General features: G+C 42.8%; 1 protein-coding gene across 2 annotated transcripts in view; it reads right to left on the bottom strand.

Moving 5' to 3' along the window:
* Positions 1–12,237, bottom strand: part of IGF2BP1 (insulin like growth factor 2 mRNA binding protein 1) — a 54,340-nt gene extending 42,103 nt beyond the window's left edge. For both annotated transcript variants that reach the window (XM_017540064.2, XM_017540065.2), the window contains exons 1-2: positions 11,696–12,237; positions 10,455–10,515 (exon numbers count right to left, since the gene is read on the bottom strand). In XM_017540064.2, coding sequence (XP_017395553.1) covers positions 10,455–10,515; positions 11,696–11,870 — 236 coding nt within the window. In that variant the 5' untranslated portion in view covers positions 11,871–12,237. The remainder of the gene's footprint in view (positions 1–10,454; positions 10,516–11,695) is intronic.
* Positions 12,238–20,171: the final 7,934 nt, after the last annotated feature.

Below are 20,171 nucleotides of genomic sequence, written 5' to 3'. Positions count from 1 at the left end.
TCCGCCTCCTGGGTTCAGGCAATTCTCCTGCCTCAGCCTCCTGAGTAGCTGGGATTACAGGCACGCGCCACCATGCCCAGCTAATGTTTTGTATTTTTTTTTAGTAGAGACGGGGTTTCACCATGCTGACCAGGATGGTCTCGATCTCTTGACCTCGTGATCCACCCGCCTCGGCCTCCCAAAGTGCTGGGATTACAGGCTTGAGCCACCGTGCCCGGCCTTACCTTTTTGTGCATTTTACAATTAAAAATGATTTTTTGTTGTTGTTGTTTTTAAGATAGAGTTTCGCTCTTATCACCCAGGCTGGAGTGCAATGGCAAGATCTCAGCTCACTGCAACCTCTGCCTCTCAGGTTCAAGCGATTCTCCTGCCTCAGCCTCTGGGGAGCTGGGATTACAGGCACATTGCGGAGGTTGCAGTGAGCTAAGATTGCACCACTGCACTCCAACCTGGGTGACAAAGCAAAACTCGATCTCAAAAACAAAACAAAACAAAAAAATATATGTATATATTTCCTTCAGTCTGCACTGAAAGATCAAGGTCTTTTCTGTATTTCTAATACCTAGCAAATGGCATAACACCCAATAGCAGACGCCTAATAGATAAAAGTAACTGGATGAATGCATGCATGAATAGATGAATACATTAGAGGTACCAATCTTTGCAGCAATATGCAAGCTATCAGAGAAGCCTGTAGCATCTTGTTAAATGTTTTTTTCCCATGGCTTTTCATTGTAAATATCTATTTTTAAGTTATTTTGCAAACAGCTAGTGACTGAGTGTTAAGGACCCCTCACACACTCCAGGCTACAGGTTGCTAACCATGGGGTTCTGACAGACATCGTTCCTCATCTAGTTAGAAGTTTAAAAGAAACTATTCATTCAAGGTGGCCAGCAAGAGGGGCAAGAGCAGAGTGGAACAAAGATTATCTCACAGAAATACTAGGTTTGCGAAGATCATTCTGTTCCACCTCCTGCCTACACCCAGAGCTCACTCAGGACAGGAATCGCTCCACTCTATTCCAGAAAGCCAACAGCAGTAGCAGCGTTATCTTACCCAAATGGTAATAATATAGAGAGGAAGAAAATCCTATACATGATCTCAGTCTGCTAGATTTTAAATAAGTTTAAATAAGTTGCAGGAAGACTCTTAACCAGAGTGCATTCTTCTGAATCTAGCTGATTCCTCAGCCAACATCCTAGTACTTCTAGTCCTTGTTTGGAATACACTGGCTGCAGCCACGAACAGCCAAGTCTCTCTGTAAAGAATTATCTTTGCCCTTTAATTTACTTTTTTTACTTTTTTTTTTTTCCCCGGAGATGCACCCAGGCTGGAGTGCACTGGCGCCATCTCTGCTCACTGCTACCTCCACCTCCTGGATTCAAGGGATTTTACTGCCTCAGCCTCCAGGGTAGCTGGGATTATAGGCGCCAGCCACCACGCCCAGCTAATTTTTGTATTTTTAGTGGACACGGGTTTTCACCATGTTGGTCAGGCTGGTCTCGAACTCCTGACCTCAGGTGATCCATCAGCCTCGACCTCCCAAAGTGCTGGGATTACAGGCGTGAGTCACTTTACTGTACCCGGCCTGCCCTTTAATTTAGAACTTCATCTCCAAATCCTGCCAAAGCAACTGGTCTCTATTACAGTTGGAGTTCTCCTCCCAAGTAACTTAGAGACCTTAAGGAGGAAGTAAAATAAATATTTCGAACTTTGAATAGACATCCTCAACAAGTTTCCTCCACCCAACAGCTCCCATTTCAGTTCCTGTCTCCCCTCATTTTCTCCTCCTCAGAGTCCCTAATGGAAAGTTGACGAGCCCCAAGCGATCCCAAATGCCACTCCAGAAAAGAGGCAACACACATCATTCTGCATAAACTAATTGTAAAATCCTTTATAGTAACTGATTAAAGTCACAAGCCTGTTAAAAGACTGAAAACCACATCCGGATGGGAAGCCCTTTTCCTCCCCATCCCAGTAAGAAGTTTCAATTCTTATTCCCAGGGCTGGGGCTGTAGACGTGTGTATCTATGTGTATGCACCCATCCATGTGCCTGAATTATGGCACACAGCCTTTGAGCAGAGGGCTGAAATGAAGAAATGGGAATAAAGGTGGGTTCTGAGTGCATCTTTGGGGACTGGTTCCAGACCAAGGAACCAGGGAGAGAATGTGAGTACATTACAGGGGCAGAAGTAGGGAGCAATGTATGCAGTCACCCCCTGGGCATCTAGGGATTCCCAGTTTCTGAATGCCTACTTTGTGAGCTTACCAAGAGCAGGACATGAAGCCATTCCAGCAGATAGGGGAGGCTGCTCTCATTTCCTCCTTCCTCAGACCCCCAAGAGGATCCATACAGTCCCCTTCGTCCTGAATTCTTATAGCACCTACCTTATATGTGGAGTTAGGGTAATTCCCCTCTCACTAATGTCCCTACTCTACGTGTACCTTTGACAGTAGCACTGAAGTGTGAAATTTCAGCTAGGAACCTGGACCAAGTTCAGGGCATAAATGGCCCATTTCCCCTAATGAACAATTAGCAGCATTATCCGCCATGCTTGCCTCATCTCTCCAAGCCTTCTGTCTCGGAGAATATACTGGGGGAATCCATAATCTAGGGACTCTGTGGGGTTGCCCTGGTGAGCTTCATCTCTCTCCACTAAGAGGTGGCTTTTCCTTTCAACATATAGGTGGAGTTACCAAAGCACCCTACACACAGATCCATCACTGTTTATCCATCACTGTTTCTAGTGCCTTAGATATATACCCCAAGCTGACACACAGTTCAAAGACAACCTCTCGTGGACACATTTTTGGGCATCTGTACACTTGATCAGTTCTAATACAGAGCTAACCACAGCTTTATGGGGCAGGGTAGCATGGAACTGTAAAGCTTCAAAGGAGGATAAACAGTGGCTAGGGCAGGAGGGAGAGAAGTCAATATCTACAACAAAATAGTAACAATAAGAGCTATTGTGTACTACTATTAGGATCACTTCTTTACAGTTACAGAAATTGAGCTCAAGATTTTAAACACTGAATTCTCCTGGGAAGATCTTTCCTCCAAACCCCCGTAAAGGATGAGTGGGGGACCTAGAATAGGTCATTAAGACTCTAACAGCACTTCTTCCTTCCTGAAGCCTTAAGAATTTGGAATTATTCCTTTCCTCCTCATTCCTCTTTGCCAAAGAGCTCGGACCACACAAACAACCACTACACATATATTTCTGAATTATCTGATGTCTCCACTTAAAGATTCTAACTATATCCAATCAAGTAAACTAAACTATCCAATCAAATTTCACTCAGAATTATTGTTTTCCAATTCAAGTGGCCAAAACATCTGAATTAGTGATTGAGTTGGTTTTTGTTTTTGTTTGAAACACAGTCTCACTCTGGAGTGCAGTGGTGTGATCTCAGCTCACTGTAACCTCCAACTCCCAGGTTCAAGCAATTCTCCTGCCTCAGCCTCCTGAGTAGCCAACAGGCTTGCACCACCATGCCCGGCTAATTTTTAGTAGAGATGGGGTTTCACCATGTTGGCCAGGCTAATCTTGAACTCCTGACCTCATGCAACCTGCCTGCCTTGGCCTCCAGAAGTGCTACAATTGCAGGTGTGAGCCACCGTGCCTGGCCTGAATGAGTAATTGAGTTTTTAACTGAAATTAATTCAAAATGAAATAAAAAATTTGAAGTTATCCTTAACCCTCTTTGTGTGTGTGTGGGGGGGGGGGGCGTGGGTAGGATCCCTTAACCCTCTTTTCCTAAGGAAATGTAGAAAGGATTAACTAGAATCCACTAACCAGACGTGGTAGAAAGGGAAAGAGAAAATGGAGAGCTTCCCCTCTTCTCCTGCCTCCTCTATTATGGGATTTTTGTCCACAGCCCTCCTCCAAACTATAAGCAAAATTTACCAGCCAACCCATCTCAGACACATCCTTTATGTGCCTTCCAGCCACCAAAATGCCACTTGTCTAATAACCAGATGTGTCCTAAGGGGTATCGAAAATATCTGCACAATCCACTCAAAACTTCTTTTAGTCATCTAGCTGTTTGCTCTGTATTTCATTCAAAAGCAGTTTGCTTATGACCAGCCATGCTCCTGGGAGCCTGGACTTCTGCAAAAGAACTGCATTTCTGATCGTGTTTGTTCTGCCACAGTTACATTTCAGGGTGTTGCAATCAGGTTTTTTCCAACTGTATTAAAAGTATAAGGTCCAGATCTACTTTTCTGTGATTTACCTGTAATCAACACATATATTATGTCAGTCAATTGTGTTTAGGGCAAAAGTTTGCTCCAGCCTGTTGTATTATTGCAAACCTACAGTGCTGCAAGGTAGGAAGCAGGGCTTACAAAGCTGGCTCTGCAATAAACTTTGATAATAGGATGACCACCCCCTTCTATCCACTATTAAGGACACAGTCCCCTCTGATCAAAATCTGAAGAGCCATCCAAGTCCTCTTAGTAGAATGAAGTCACTACCTGAGGACTAAACAGCTTTCTGTTGGCATTACCTCCTTGCAATGGTGTGTATCAGGTGTTATCTTACAGGATCGTTTTTAACCAAATCAAACTATCAATAACCAAATGAGCATACACTTTCTTGAGTACAGGTTTGGGAGACTTTTCCTTCCAGTTTGTTTTGACAGGCATTTAAAAAGGTATAGGGGAGAAGAGGAAAGGTGGAAATGGATGGGGTGCAAAACTTTTATACTAAAATGGAATCAGACACTGGCTGAGACCCTGAAAAAGATCCTCAGAGCCTTGCCAGTGGCCAACCGGAAGGCCTGTTGTCTCTCTTTTACAAGATAAACCCATGGATAGAATCTCTGACTACTATTACTGCCTCTGTTATTGTTTTGGTCAGCCTTCAGAACCTGTGGACAGACACAAACTGCTCATTTTGTAAAGATTGCTGGTTACTTAAATTGACACTTAACTCTTTAAGGTTCTACTCACAACCCAAGACCCCAGCTACTGGGGGAGAGCAACAGCTGCTTGCACCTCTATTCTCTCCCCAACTCTCTCATCCTATTTTCCTTTTACCCACTCCTCTCTCCTTGCCCCTTTTTACTTCACATTTACCCACTGGTTTTTTGTGCCTTAGAATGGAGAGCTCGAGGCAGCCCAGGTGCTAGAAAGGGTCTACAGGCCACAAGCCTGTGGGGGGGGGGGCTTCTCGTGGGGTACATGCTGCGAGGTTTGCAATCTACGGGTTCCCAGGACTAAGGCGTGCCACAAACAGCCTGGGATCTCCCGGGGTCTCAGGGATCTGGAGGGGAAGTCCTCCTCGGAGACCCAGGCCAGCGGATGTTCTCGGTCAGGGGCTTGTTAAGAGAAGGCAGGCGGGCAGCCCCACCTCAGAGCGAGCCGAGCTGAGATTGCCGGGGCTGGGGCTGGGACTGGGACTGGCGCGGGGGCGGACGGGGAAGGTTAGAGCCGGCGGGCCGGGACCAGCGCTCCAGGAAGAGCCTCCAGTGCCGCTGAGACTTTCTCTCTTTTTTTTTTTTTTTTTTTTAAAAGGGGAAGGGAAGGCAGGCAACTCCAAAAGCAAATACAGCTCTGCCCTGCGCTAAGTCTACCACCCGTCTCCGACCCCTCTCCCGGGGGTAGCCGTGAGCCTCCAGTCGCTCCCCTTTAAAAGGGAAGCGGGAAATCCACCCAACCCCGTATCTCCCCTCCCTCCCTCTTTCTCTTCCCCCTCCCCGTCTGGAATTTCCAAGCCGGGACTAACTGGTCTGATTCTCCAGTCTCCCCTGCTGCTTTTTTCCTCCCCTTTTCTCTCCCAAACACTCCCATCCCAAATTCTAAGCTGCAAGTTCTGGAAGACATTAGCCACATTTCAAGACTCTTAAAAGAGGATGGGGAACGAACACGACTTAATTTAAATTATAACAGCTGGGAAAATGTCCGTTCTTCAAATGCCTTTGGTTCATACATTAATTCTAATAACCCCATCAACACCACCACCACCAACCACCACCACTACCACCACCACCACGCCACACACAAAAATCAACAGATCTAACCAATAAATAACTCTTCACAAAACCTTTAAACTTCAACAAACAGCAAGCACTTGCTGTTCCCCACTTCTCACTCAACTAAATCAGACCTGAATTTTAAAATGTTTTAAAATTGTATGCTCACTAGAGTATCTCAATAGTATCTTTGTCAACTGGCTGCTATACATTATAGTATAAATACACTCTTAAAAAGTAAGCCTTAAAAGTACCCACACACATAGATTAAAATGATACATATTAAGGTAATTTTAAAAGATTACAAGCTCAGAACTTTGAATCAAGATTCTTCCAACTGCTAATGTCATGTATTTCATCTCTGAAACATAATTATGAATTTTTTTTTCCACCAAAAGCTGTGCCATTAAAACTTTACCTTTTGAACAGTTAACAATACTTTGAATAAATTAGTAATGGGAACTGCAATTCTTCCCCTTCTTTACTAAAAAGTTCTCCATCTGAGAAGCCATTAGGGTAAAATTTCATCTTTTTAATTTGGGTCAGAAAATAAGGGGTTCTGGAAACCTGCAGTTCTTCCAAGGGACAGTCAGCTAACACTGTCCTTAGGAAAGTCTCATCTTGAAATACTGACCACCCAAATGAGAATAGCTAAGGATTTCTACCAGCAGTGAAGGAAACATAATTTATGAATTTGTAAAGTTAGGTGGAAATTAAAATAGGTAAAGAACATACCCCAGTTTCCACCTTTCCTCCAAACAGTGCACAAAAACTTCAGATTCAACCATTTTTTTCACTTATGTAAAGCGAAAAACAAAAAATTCTAACCTAATAAGAAAATCTTTTTAAAGGGGTAATCAATTGTTTCTACTTCAAGCTTTCTTAAATAGTAGTCACATGTATCTTTTGCCTTGTATGAGTTAAAAACTTTCTTTTTTATTTGGATACTAATCCATAATTACAACCATTAAAGTAAAAAGTGCCTGAAAACCCTCCCACTCTAGTAGTTTTCATTCCTTTGTTTTTTAACCCCTCTTAATTCATTTTCAGCCCCAAAGTACAAGGTGGTTTGTTGTTTTCTTTCCGTAAGTGCAAATCCATTTCTGAAAGCAATTTTTAGGTTGTTTGGAAAACATGTAGTGATCCAATGATTTCTTCAGTCCCTCAACAAATCATTTTGTTAAAATAAATTTAAAATATTTTGCCATTTTATAAGACAGCCTTCACAGATTTTTAAAGCTGCTAACTTCAAAAAATTAAACTGTAAAACTAAGAATCAAATTGCAACACTTTCTTTTCAGAGTTCTCATTTTTATATGAATGGCTTATAAAACTAATTGTTGTTTAATAGGTGGAAATTTAAGGGAAAGTTAGCCCACCTCATTTTAAGTCAACCTAGAGGAAAGGACCATTAATCTGCCTAAAGAAATCTTCAAACTTAGAATTCTTTAATGTGAACACATTTCACCTTAAAAAAAGAATTCAGTGCCTCTCTTTCATTGTTTTCTTATTCAACAGTAACACCTTTTATTTTGAGGACACCAGTTGACGGTGAATATGCTATCTTTAGGTCACATTCTTCTAGAAAAAGGCACACCAAAGTGGCAAGTGTAACAAAGGTTTAATTCCCTTAAAAAGCAAATTATGTCTCAAAAGTAATCAAGGCACACTAAAATGATACCCCTTTACCTCAACTACTCCTAAGTCTCTCAGAATAAAACATACACAAGCCCTTTCCACAACTGTTTTTAATGCATTTGGTTTTCCTTTTGTCCCGGTATCTGGCAGTGAACATATACAAATTCTCAACAAAAAAGCACAAATTGTTAACCAAATTCCAACACTAAAAGGGGGTTTGAGAAGGTGATCTCTGAGAAATTTAATACCACCTCATTTAAAAAATTCAAGCTAATTGTTGTTTTCAGTTCAAATGCACAGTGTTCAGTCTCTTGTGTCCTTAAAAAGGTACAAATTATATTTAGCAAATAGACTCAAAGTGAGAACAAAATACATTAAGAGGTACTGCTATAGCATATCTTTTGTTTGATTTCCCCCCCTTAAAAAATTTTAGTTGTTGGGTTTTATAAATTATCTTAGAAACTGAAATCATAATTCATTTGCAACTGAATGCCTCAAGAAAAGTTCATAAGAAAAATACAAGAGTATATATACACAAAATATCATTTGTGTAGTTGTTCATTTTACTCAGAATGTGTTACTCATAATTAACTTGTTCCTGTTCTATACATCCATGAAATGATTGAAAAAGTCAGTAACAAACCTAACTGACGAAATACTTTTCAGACACAGAGTAAAGACACATACCACAACATACTTCCTCAAAGACACAAAATGATAGAGCGAACTGACTTAATGAAAACAAACTTTCTTTTTTAAATCCTGAGACTTCAAAAATTGATTCATTCTAGAAAAATGAAATGCCTTCTCACCACCACCCCAAAAAAAAGCAAAGAAAACACAAGTGACTCAATGTTTAGGCTAAAAAAATTATTTCAGGAAGGGGGAGAACACACAAAACATCTAATTTAATATGGGTGTGGACAGATTTTTTTTTTTTTTTAACCCAGTCTTCTCACAAACCCCCTCTCCCTTCCAACTCAAAAAAGAGCCCTCAGTAATGCATTTTGGAGGGAACAAGAAGGAGCCTAGAAATGGCTTAAAAGCAAGCAGATGGCTTGGGGGAAAAGATCCATAAATACAGGGCACCATGAAAATTAAAATATAAATGTTTTGAGTGCCATTTCATCACATTTTGCTATTTTTCTTGTTTTTCATTTTATTCCCTAAAATTTAATCCATCCTCAAGAGCAAAAGAAAAAATCCATATATTTTATAATTCTACTTATTCTGGATATTTTTCACCAACACTCAGCTTTCAGTTCAAATATTCATATCCTTCTCAATAAACCTGCTAGTGTCAGTGTATGTTCCAAAAAATGTTTTAAAATAACAAGACTTATTTTCTTCCTTCCCATTTTATTGCCACTTTATTCCTAACTCTAATTGCCTTTCCAATAACACGGTATTTCAAACATCTGAAGTTAAATCGCAAGCTCTATCAACGTAGTAACAAGCCATATTGATCTACAGACACAATAGTTCCAAGTTACTTAAATACCAAGCTAAGCCACTAAATAGATCATTTCACATGAACTTTCTAGACCCTCTCAACAGCCCCCCAAAAAAAAGCAGTCACCACCCCCCACCTACCCACCCAGAAAAGGCCAGAGAGACTATTCTGAAATGCACCAAGTTTTCAGCTGAAATGGGGGGGGTGAGGAGGATCAAAGACTTACTGGGGGCTGCTTTCCAACTAGGGACATGAAAGCAAACTCTACACTGTCAACATGTTTAAAGTCTGATTTGAGAAAGTATAAAGACTGCCCGTATACTTCCCAGCCAGAGTTCAAGGAAAGATTTCAAAGTTCAATGGAAGATTTGAAATCTACCATGAATTCTCAGTAAACATGATGGAGGTAACCCCATTTTGCCGGAGAGAGAGGATAGAGGGTATAGGGTATTGGAACAGACACACACACAGAGGGTATAGGGTATTGGAATACACACACACACACATATACACACACACACGGAGGGTACAGGGTATTGGAACACACACACAGAGGGTATAGGGTATTAGAACACACACACACACCCCCATTCATCCACGGAGTTCACACACACACACACACACACACACACACACCCCCATTCATCCACGGAGTTCTAGGCCCTCCAAAGAGCCCCAGCTCACAGCCTCAACACAAAGCTCTCACCCCAGATGGTCCCCTTGTAACAATGGGCTGAAGGAGTGGGGGTAGGGGGGCTCGAAAAGGATAGTACAGCCAAGGCATATTCTTTGGAAAATCCAGTCGAGGAGGAGGATGATGTGAGATGTGAGGGATTGGGGATGGGGGAGGGGAGGGTCCATGGGAAATAAAGTCTTTGCTTGTTGCAGAAATATAAAGTATAAGCAAAAGGGAATTTTTGGGGGGACGGAAAACTCATTCCACTCCGATTAGGGAGTAGAAGGGCAATCTACTTTAGAATTACGGTGTGGAAAGAGTGAGAAAAACAGAAAATGAGGCCTGCTACGAAGTTGCAGAAATCGCCATGAGTCTGAACTCTTCAAAGATTTTAAGGTTCCCCACAAAAAAACGGCCCCACCGCTTAAACTCCACAAGGTTCCTCCCTATTGATTTTCTTTCCCCTTTAATTCTACAACTAACATCTTTTAGCCCACCCCAGCTCCAACTTATTTTTTTTTTTACAAGCTGTAAACCACCCATTACAAGATCTTGGCCAATCTTCCCTCCCTGCCCCCAACATCCGGAGTTGGGGGTGGGAAGACCAGTAATGGGTTTCTTCCACTGGAGACGCTATGGACCCCCTCAACACAGCTTCTCAGCACACCCCCACGCCCCCCACCCCGAGAAAAGAGCTCTTTCCTACCTTTGTTTTTTGGGCACCGAGTGTTCAATCTCTAGGCGTTTTCCTTGTAATTCTACTTTCCCTAAAAATTAAAAAAAAAAAAAAATTACTATAAGAGTGTGAACAGGGGCTGGGGGTGGGAAGAGGAAGGGGAAAGACACCAGGGTAATTCAGGAGTTACTGGGATTTCGAGATCTTCCTAGGAATCCAGGCAGTGGCTTCCATAGCAGGATGGGAAAAAGGCTGTTCTACGAATGGTGGAATCTATAAATTCGTTATTATTCATTTTTAAATTTTTGTTTTATGTAATCACTGAGGCTTGTAGTGGGTCGCTCTGGAAGCCCGATTTGGTAAAGGTGCAAGTCTATTTGTGTGGGTGCGCTGCCTATAGAGCTCCCAGATGTGGGGAGAAGAAGCGGGGAGAGAAAGGGCTCCCCATTCCACAGAAAGTGGGGCGGGGGACGGAGGCGTTATGCAGAACTAAACTTTATTTTTCTCTGTTGGCCAGAAAGAAAGGCTTCGGACCGCGGAGCGGTCACCTGTCGGGGCTGGTTTGGGAAAGGGTGGACCTGGGGGAGCAGAGCCGGGCCCGGCGGGGAGGGTCCCTCGCGGCCGCCGCGCGCGGCTCTCGGCCCAGCCTGGGCGTCTCGGGAAGCAGCATGGCGACCCGGCGCCGCCGCCGCCGCGCCACCCAGCTCACGCCCCACTTTCAAATCAAAATGGCTCAAGCCCCAGGCCCTGGGCGGGAGGCGGGACCCCTCCCTTGCAAGTCCTCCTGGAGGGCTGCATTGCCCATGCGAAGCGGCTAGATTGCCCGCGGTGCGGGGACCCCTTCCACGCCTGGAAAGGCCTAAGACTGAGGAAGGGGAGCCGGGGTTTTCCAGCTGGGGGACCGTCCACTGGCGGATAAGGAGGGGCTGGACGTGGAAATAACGCCTAGCCGGGGGTCATCTCCCTGTCCCTAAACCCACCCCCCACTACTGCCATTGGGGGCTCCCGCCCCGTCGGTGGGGAGAAGGGATGGGGGAAGCCAGAGCTTCTTATCTCAGGCTAGGAAGAAATCCCGAATATTTCTGCGCGGGGGTGGGGGTGGTGCAGAGCGAGGGAGGGGGCATCGAAGCGGGTAGGTCGAGGGTGGGTACGGAGGCCAAGCCCCGCAGGCCCGGGAAGAGAGGAGTTGGCGGGAGAGGAACCGGAAGGTGCGGGTCTCCGTTGTTCGGGGCTCCCGTTGTGGCTTTTCCGGGAGATGGCTGTGCTCTTACCGGAGAAAGTTTCGATGGCCTTCATCGCCCAGTGCTCGTCCGGGCAGTCCACGAAGGCGTAGCCGGATTTGACCAAGAACTGGCCGCTGTAGGAGATCTTGTGCTCCGCAAACACTTTCTCCAAGTCCGCGGGGGTCACGCTCTCGTTGAGGTTGCCAATGTAAAGCTTGTTCATGGTGGCGGTCTCGGGGCAGGACGCGGTCCCGGGCAAGGCCGAACGAGCGGGCGCGGGCGGCGAGCCTCCTAGGCCGAGAAGCGGGGAGGCCGGCGGCAGGAGCCGCAAACTTTCTTTGCACCCCACCCCAGAAGTTGTCCGGAGCCCAGGGCGGGGAAGGCGGCCTGAGGGCGCGCAGAGGTCGCGAGAGAGTTCGGGGAGAGCCCAGGAGAAGTGCCCACGGCGCGCAGGGAGACGGACGACGCGGCGCGGCTCCTTCCCTTCGGTCCGAAACCCCTCCGAGAGGGCTGGTGTGTCACGTTTCTCCGCGGCCGCCCTGGCGCCGCCTCTAAATAAAATCGACTTGAAAAAAAAATGGAGCGGAAAAAAAAAAAAAAAAAAAAGAAGAAGCCACGTGGTGACAGCCCCCACCCACTCTGTAGGGGAAGACCCCCGACGCCACAGGGCCCCTCGGCCCTCCGGCCAAACCCAATAATCTCCCGCCTGAGGGTGGGTAACTCAACTCACCCCCGGGGTAAACTAGGACCGTGGGGCACAGTCCCCGAGGCTCTACTCGCCCCTTCCCCCTTTGCAAGAACCTGGCCTCTAGGGATGCGCCCCGCCCCCACCCATCCCCCTACCCCAGCCCGAACTGGGGGAGGATGGTCCAGCCCAGATCTCCCAAGTCTTAAAGGGTAAAACGTACGGTTATTTTTTATTCGTTTTGCCGGGCGGGGTTGCTCACCCCACCCCCGTTAACTGCTAGCGACTGACAAGCAAGGGACGGCCGAGATAGACAAAGAGAAGCCGAAGACTCTGGGGTCTTCAGGAGAGGGTCGCACGAGCTGGTGATTTAAAAAGAAAGGCACCTTTTCCCTAGATGTTTAAATGGGGGGGGGGTCTTCGCTTTCCCCACCCCAGCCCCCTGGAACTCCCCCGCCTCCGGGGATGCAGGACCGGGGGACCCTACAAGCGCGGGACCGAGTAGCTGGGAACACTGGGGATCCCAGTTGAGAACGAGGAAGCCGCAGGAAATCATATTTCGAGATCCCCACGGGAGAAAGGATGGTTCGCACCCGGGGTCCGGCTGTTAAATGATAACGTTTCGGGGTCCTAGGGGGAACGCGCGGAACTGGCCGGAGATGACCCCAGGAGAGGAGGACGGTGGGAAAGAAGGAAGAGGGGTGGTAGCTAGAGCTAACCCGAGCGAACCGAAGGGGGAGGTCTTAGGGAGGGAGTGACCGGGTGGAGATTTGAATTGTCCCCTTTTCCCTCCCTGAGTCGGGGACAGACAGGTGGAGTTTCCAGAGCTCGCACCACCCAGACACCGCCGGCAGCTCTCTAGGCCCTAGGTTCGGGTCTCCTAACTTTGTTTGGGGTGCAGGACTCCGTTCCCGGCGGGAAGGCGGGAGAGGGACGGAGGGCGGGGGGCTAAGCGCGAAGCCCCGCCCACGTCCCCAGGTCAGACCCGCGGGGGGAGGGGGTAATTTCCGCTCCGCGCACGGGGAAGCGAGGGGCGGGAGCTTAGGGGAGGGGGCGGCAGCCCCTCCCCCCTTCCTCCGTTCCTGGGGAGGGGGAAGCGGATCCGCCCGGGTCCCTTCCCTCGGCTTTAACCAACTCATTCCGGATCCTCTGGCTCTGGGAGCCCGAGGGAAGGACCGGACTGGGCTAGGGGCGACACGTGGGCGGTCGCACCCCGTCTGGGCGGTGGGGGAGGGGGCGGCTAGCCGCGCGTTTCGGAGTCCCGGATACGCGGCTGAGAGCTGGACGCGCGGTCCACGCGCAAGCCCTGACTCCACGGCTGAGCGGCGAGCGAGGCCAACGAGTTTCTAGCGGCGGGGGCTGGGATGGCGCCAGGGGTGGCGGAGAGCGCGGCCGGGAGACTATGGAACCCCCTCGCTTAGGGAACGGGGAAAAGCGAGGGTCGACCCCCAGAAATTCTGGAGTCCCCCTGAACAGGGCGGAAACTGGGTTATTACTCCAGACTCTGCAGGAGGGAGGATAATTCTGTCGGGGGTACGCGTGCTGGGAGGGCAGGTGAGGAAGGGGGTCACTCCCCTTCCCCAGTCCCCGACCCCATTGTCTCAGTCGCCTGCGGCCCGGGCCGACTCCGCAACACGTGTTGACTACACCGATATGAATGCCTTGAAATTTTTTTATTGTTATTATTTTTCGTTTGCAGAGTCTGAGCTGACTCCTACTTCTGCTCAACGCTCTGCTGCTGGATGATTGCAGCCGTTCAAAAAGTCGGGAGTTGAAAGACAGCATGTAGCACCTTTGTCCCCCTCCCCGTTTTCCCGGCGCGCTGAAAAGACATAGGGTTGGGACTTGGGGGCGGGGGAGGGCTTACAACTCGCTTTCTCTATCTCCTCCAGCACCTTAGAGCCCACCCTCCCCAATGAGCGTTTTGTTCTACCCAGCCACGTGTTTTTCGGATTTTTGATTTTGAGATTTTTTCCCCCATGGAACAACAGGAATTAAAATACTATAAGCTATTTGTTGTTGAGTAGAAAAAGAATATTTTCTGCCCAAGAAGGTGGGAGACATCTGTGTCTCACCCACACACACACACCTCTGACCCTCCCCGCTTATCTGACTCTTAATAGTTAGCTCTTGATCACAAGCATTATTTTAAAACAAATCAGTGAGCTGGAAACAGTGCATGCCGCATAGTAGGCACTCAATAAACATTTTTTAAATGAAAAACAAGCTAAAACAAACAGCACAACAAAGAGAATCATGAAAATTAGAGTCCAGAGGGAAAAAAATTATCTTGGTCAGAATGTGTGATTCTGTTGCCCAGGAACTTTTCTTGGTGATGTGTGTGGACTTTTGAAAGGGCTAAAAGATGGTCTCCAAAAGGCTGTTGTATTTCTTGGCCTTTTCCTAAAGAGGAGCCCCAATCTCCCTAAATCTTTTCTGTTAGATTGGGGAACAAGGAGGAAGGCAACTAGGCAGAGCATCCCAGTTCCTAGAAACTTTAAGTGCTGTTTCCTTCATTTAATATGAATCTTTAGGTGATAATAAAAGTACTTCTCAGATTTTTCTCCCTGGGGGACATATCCAATATGCTATCTCTGTGTGCCTAAAACAAAAGCAAGTTATACCCCACAAAAATCTCCATCCAGACCTCTTAAACTCCTGTAAAATGCAATCAACTTTTTACCATCCTAGATTCAATGGGAAACAATTTTTTTTTAAATAATCATTGAATTCAGCTCACCTTTAGGTTTTTTTCCATGTAAAAATCACTCACTAACACTAGCTAAGTGTTAGCTGAATCAGTTTAAATGTATTTAATATTAGAAAATATAAATTCACTTGAACAATCTGCTATTTGAAAATCATTTTAAATTATGTAATTAAAAATTACCAATGATTGCTAAATTGAAACTGGTTAGTTCTTTTCTTAAAAATCAGCTGTTTTACTTAATTCGAATCCTCTCCACCCCCCCAAAAAAAGGGCTTATGTGTGTATAGTTAGAAGCTGCAAAGGCTGCAAGAATATGAGAGGAGACAACAGGGGTGAAATACAGATCTTTTTAGCCCCCAAATCAGTTTTGCCTCAGTGACCTGGCCATTTCAGGCTAGGGTTGGGGAACTAAATCATGTTGATTGGTGTTTCATCTCTCCCTTCTGAATGAGCCCAGCACTCAAATTAACCTGAAAGAAGGGTTATTTCTTGTCTAGACTGACATTCCTAGGTTAGGGATAAAAATGGGCATACTTGAGGTACCATAACTTTTCATATTTCTTTTCTTTGTTTTTGTGAATATTAAAGACTACTATCAAACATTGTATTTATTTTCAATTTTTTTCTACATTGCTTCTTTGGGACAGATAAATATTTAGTGCAGAGTTACATTTAACTTGTTTAAGAGTTAAAAATACAGCTACAGGATTAAATGTTCTTTTTCTCTTTAATAATTATTATCCTTTATAATGCATATCCTATATGATATATACTGTATATTCTATATGGTAATGTTAATACTGTTATGCTTCTTCCGATTCTTGTTCTTCTCCCCTTCCTCCTCTTCCTTATTTTTTCTGGAGAACAGTTTGGTCTAATTATGGAATTTAATTATCTGAATTCAGAAACACTGACATTTGACTCCATTTTAAAGATAGGATTCTAATCCATTTTCCTCCAGTGTGAACATACAAAAACATGCAGAGAGGAAAAAAAAGTTTGAGAGAATAAAACAACTTTTTTAAAGATTTAAAATAAAAGAATATTTTTCTTGGAGAAATAAGCCAAGTTAAAAAAGGAAAACAAAAAGGAAAGAAAAAAAATTTTAAAGAGTGAAAAATAAAAATAGAATTAAAAATCAATAATTTCACCATTGTCACAGAAAATTAATTTAACTTTTAAATGTTTATTTTTCAGCATTTGTTCATTTATACTAGTTTCAAATTTTGTCATTGTTATATCTTAATTTTTTACTTGTTTTTGTACCATAAGTATTTCCCCAGGCTGTCTTAAAGTTTTCATGACTATCAATTCAGTACAGTTATATATGTAAATCATTAACCATGATATTTAGATATATGTTACATCAAATTTTTTACTTTTGTAAACAGTGCTGAATAGATATTTTGGGGAATATAACTTTTCCTTTTTTGGATTAGCTCCTTTGGATAAATCCCCAGAATATATATTGCATTTTATATCTAACACTTACTGACTTTTCTATTTTTAAAGTTCAGCATGTTTTACAAAAGAAAGAACAAACAAATGGAAAGCAGCTAGGAGAGAAATACATTAAAATACAATTTTTTAATTTTCTGATGAATCAATCAATTTTGGAATAAAATTTTGGTTGCTACAAAATATAGAAAAAGAAAAGCTCACATTTCCTGATATATTGCTGCTTTTTTAAAGAAATTTGTTTTTTGTTTGGTGGGTTTTTATTTTATTTATTTTTGGTTTTGCTTGCTTGTTTTTTTTTTTACTGTTACCACTTTGGGATGTTTTGTTTCTTCCTACAACTTAAAGTCTTACTGTGGTTCTTTTAAACGCCTATAAACTTTGAGAAAGTGTAAATTAGTTCCAGTTTAAAAGCACATGCAGCTTTTTCTCCTGTCAAATAAATAAGTATGTGTTTAGGGTATCTCATAAAATGTAAGCAAACTAAGCAGAAAAGGAAATTTTCCTCCTTCAAATTATCATTCATTCAAAAGTGTTCAGTGTTGAAGACCTGAGAAAGCAATGTATGTATTCCAGAGACAGAAGAGGCTCAAGGGGAAAAAAGAACTGAAGGACAACCGTTTGTTTTTCTATGGGTTACACAGTGTGTTTGACAAAACCTCTCAATTTTTTGTTTTGGTTCAGGTTTGCAATGTAGAAACTTTTAGGGAAGGAGGGAATCATTTAATTTATTAACTTTAAAAAGAGATGTTTTCAAATTCATTTTGTTACTAAGTTAAACTACTCCACCCAGCCCCTATTAACATATGGAAAAGAAATGGTCAATAACATCTTTCACATTACATTCTTACTACCCTTTTGCAATTTTTTTTACTCCAAAGTCATTTGAGTAAAAGATAATGCACAATTTTGTTTGGTTCCTACAGCACAAAATACAAAATAGATCACTGATTCATTTGGGGGGGAGTTGTATGATTCAAGAAAAGACAAGGAAATAAATGTTATTTTTCAAAATAAACCGAATTGTAAAAAGCAACAAAAGAGAAGGAATCCATATATAAATATTAAGGTTGAAATAGTAATGACACAATTTTGTATTTGAAATCAACATATCTTGTATCTAAATTATTTTAATTCAAAATGAATCAGTTACAATGTCAAACTGCATGAAGTTTCAATATTAGTTACACATCTATACATTGTAAAACTAAAATAATTTTTTAACTCAACAGCAAATTATTTTCGTTTGCCTTTTTTAAAATTTTACCCCTAATGATTAGATTAATTGACTTTGTTCCTGTTTAGAATTTTTTGTTGTTGTTCAAGAGCTGCCACAAAAGTTATTAAGGGATAATGCTATGTTGGAGCATTTTGTTGTTTTTGTTTTAAGTTTAAAAAGTTAAGACATTATTTCACTAGTATTTCATCACCAAAAAATTTATTTAAAACAGTTCAATTTGTCTTGATATACAAACCAGATTTACAAAGAAAGGAGGCTCAGCCTAATAGTTTTGCATTTTTGTTTTAAATAGTTACTTGGCTAAACAGATACAGTTCTGAAAGTGACTTCTGATTTTCATGAGTTAACAATCTACAAAGAATTTTGAATCTATTGATTTTTGAAATCTTTGCTCATGTAAAAAAAAAAAAAAGAATTTTGGTTCACCCAGCTCTCCTATAAACACCCCCTTTTTTTTTTTTAAAGAATTATTATCAACACAACTTAATTTCCACTCTTAAACACAACCTGAAAATATTTGGTGAGCATTTATATAATAAATTAGTGAATACATTGTTATAATTTTCTTTCCATTTCTAAAATGTGTTTATAAAGTGTATAGGAAAAAAATAGAGTTATTTCTAAATTGCTTTAAAATGAGGCTCCTGATCCATCTTTTTTCCTACCTTCCTCTTCCTCTCTACCCCTCCCCCCGCCCCTCCCCTCTCTCTTCCTCCCCCTCTCCTTTTGTTCCTCCATTTTTCTTCCCGCTCCGGACACTGTCAGTTCCTTTCCTCCTCCCCTTTTACCTTTAGCCTCTTTTCAATTTTTCTTTTTCTTTGTTGCTTTTCTTTCCCCTTTTATCATCCTTCTGGTCCTCTGCCTCTCACTCATTTCTTCCTTCTTTTAAATCAATATACCTATCCAAACTTTCTGTCCTTTCTCTTCTCCCTCTCCTACTGTCACTAATTTGTTCTTATTCAAACTTATTTCTGGTGAAAGGGAAGAATGCAGAGATGCTTGAATTAATTTATACACCAAAAAGGGAAACTTGTTACATTTTTGAGGAGAACCTCAGGGTGATTCATGTCCCAGAACAACTCGGCTCCAGTATTCCCAGTTTCTGTTGGCTGAACATTCGTCAGACACTTTTATTTCTTTGTGTCATTTTTCCATGTCCTACCTTGCTTATAACTAAATTTGTAATTAGCATTTTATGTATCAAATACTTGAGGGCAAAGACTTTGTACCACCCAGGGTGTCTAACGGTGCTGACAGATGTCCAATAAAAATCTATTGAACAAGTATATTTGATACTATCTGAGAAGATGTGATCATTGTAATCAGATAAGATGCTGTTTTCAGCCTGTAAGCGCCTTTTCTTTTTTTATAAATACAACACAATCAGATGAAATACAATTAAATGCAGTCATTTAAAAGGCTAATTGGTCTACATAAAAAATAGCAACCAAGGGGCATCTCAGAGCTTGAGCTTGTTGCTCCCTGGTTGTGTTTCCATAACAGTTTTGTGCTCATGTCTGGGTACATGTAAGTACCAGTGTCAGCAACCACTTTCCCCTGTGTCTGGTCACAGAGGCTCACAGCAGCCATGAGAATTAGTTGCAGACCCCTTTGCTGTTCTGATATCCTCTAATGCCACACAGCCAGGATGACAGTCTCAAGGAGGTAGCCCACATACACCTACTGACAAGAGCTCTCATAGGGTCTTCCTTCTGGAAGTGTAACTAGCACCCCACTAACTACATACATAAAGATTTGTTACTTTGTACATCATCCAAAGTAAAAATGTCACCTCAATACAGCCCTTCTCATTGGTCCCCAGATCATCCGTTATAGCTCCTCAGGCAGAGCAGATGTTCACTGAATGTCCTACCTATCCATACAGCTATGAACACCCAAGGAGAAAGCAAACCAGTTTTTATAGCAGGCTAAATTAAAACAAAAACTAAGCAGGTCATGAAAATAATAAGGTTGTGGTTTTTAAAAAATATATAATACTCATTACTAGCAAGAATATAGTGAAATAAACTTTCCATATGGCTGTGTGGGAGGACAATTTTAAGGCAACAAGAACCTTTAAAAATGCATTTCTCTTTCACTTAGAAATTACATTACTGAGTAACCTCTCTACCAAAAATCTAGTATGTAAAAAAATTTATTCAGCCTTAAAAAGGAATGAAATTCTGATACCTGCTACAACATGGATGAACTTTGGAAACATTATGCTAAGTAAAATAAGCCAAAGCAAAAGGATAAATTCTTAGTTGGTATAAAATTTCAATTTTGGATGATGAAAAAATTCATGAGATGGGTAGTATAATGGTTGTACAATAGTGTGAATGTACTTAAAGCCACTGAATTTTATGCTTTAAATGGTTAAAATTGTCAATTTTATTACGTATATTTTTTCTTTTTTTTTTTTTTAAGAGAC

The sequence above is a fragment of the Cebus imitator genome, unplaced genomic scaffold (assembly GCF_001604975.1).
Source record: "Cebus imitator isolate Cc_AM_T3 unplaced genomic scaffold, Cebus_imitator-1.0 Scaffold123, whole genome shotgun sequence".
Taxonomy (NCBI): domain Eukaryota; kingdom Metazoa; phylum Chordata; class Mammalia; order Primates; family Cebidae; genus Cebus; species Cebus imitator.
Note: the sequence above shows the minus strand (reverse complement) of the source record. Positions and strands in the feature narration are given on the sequence as shown.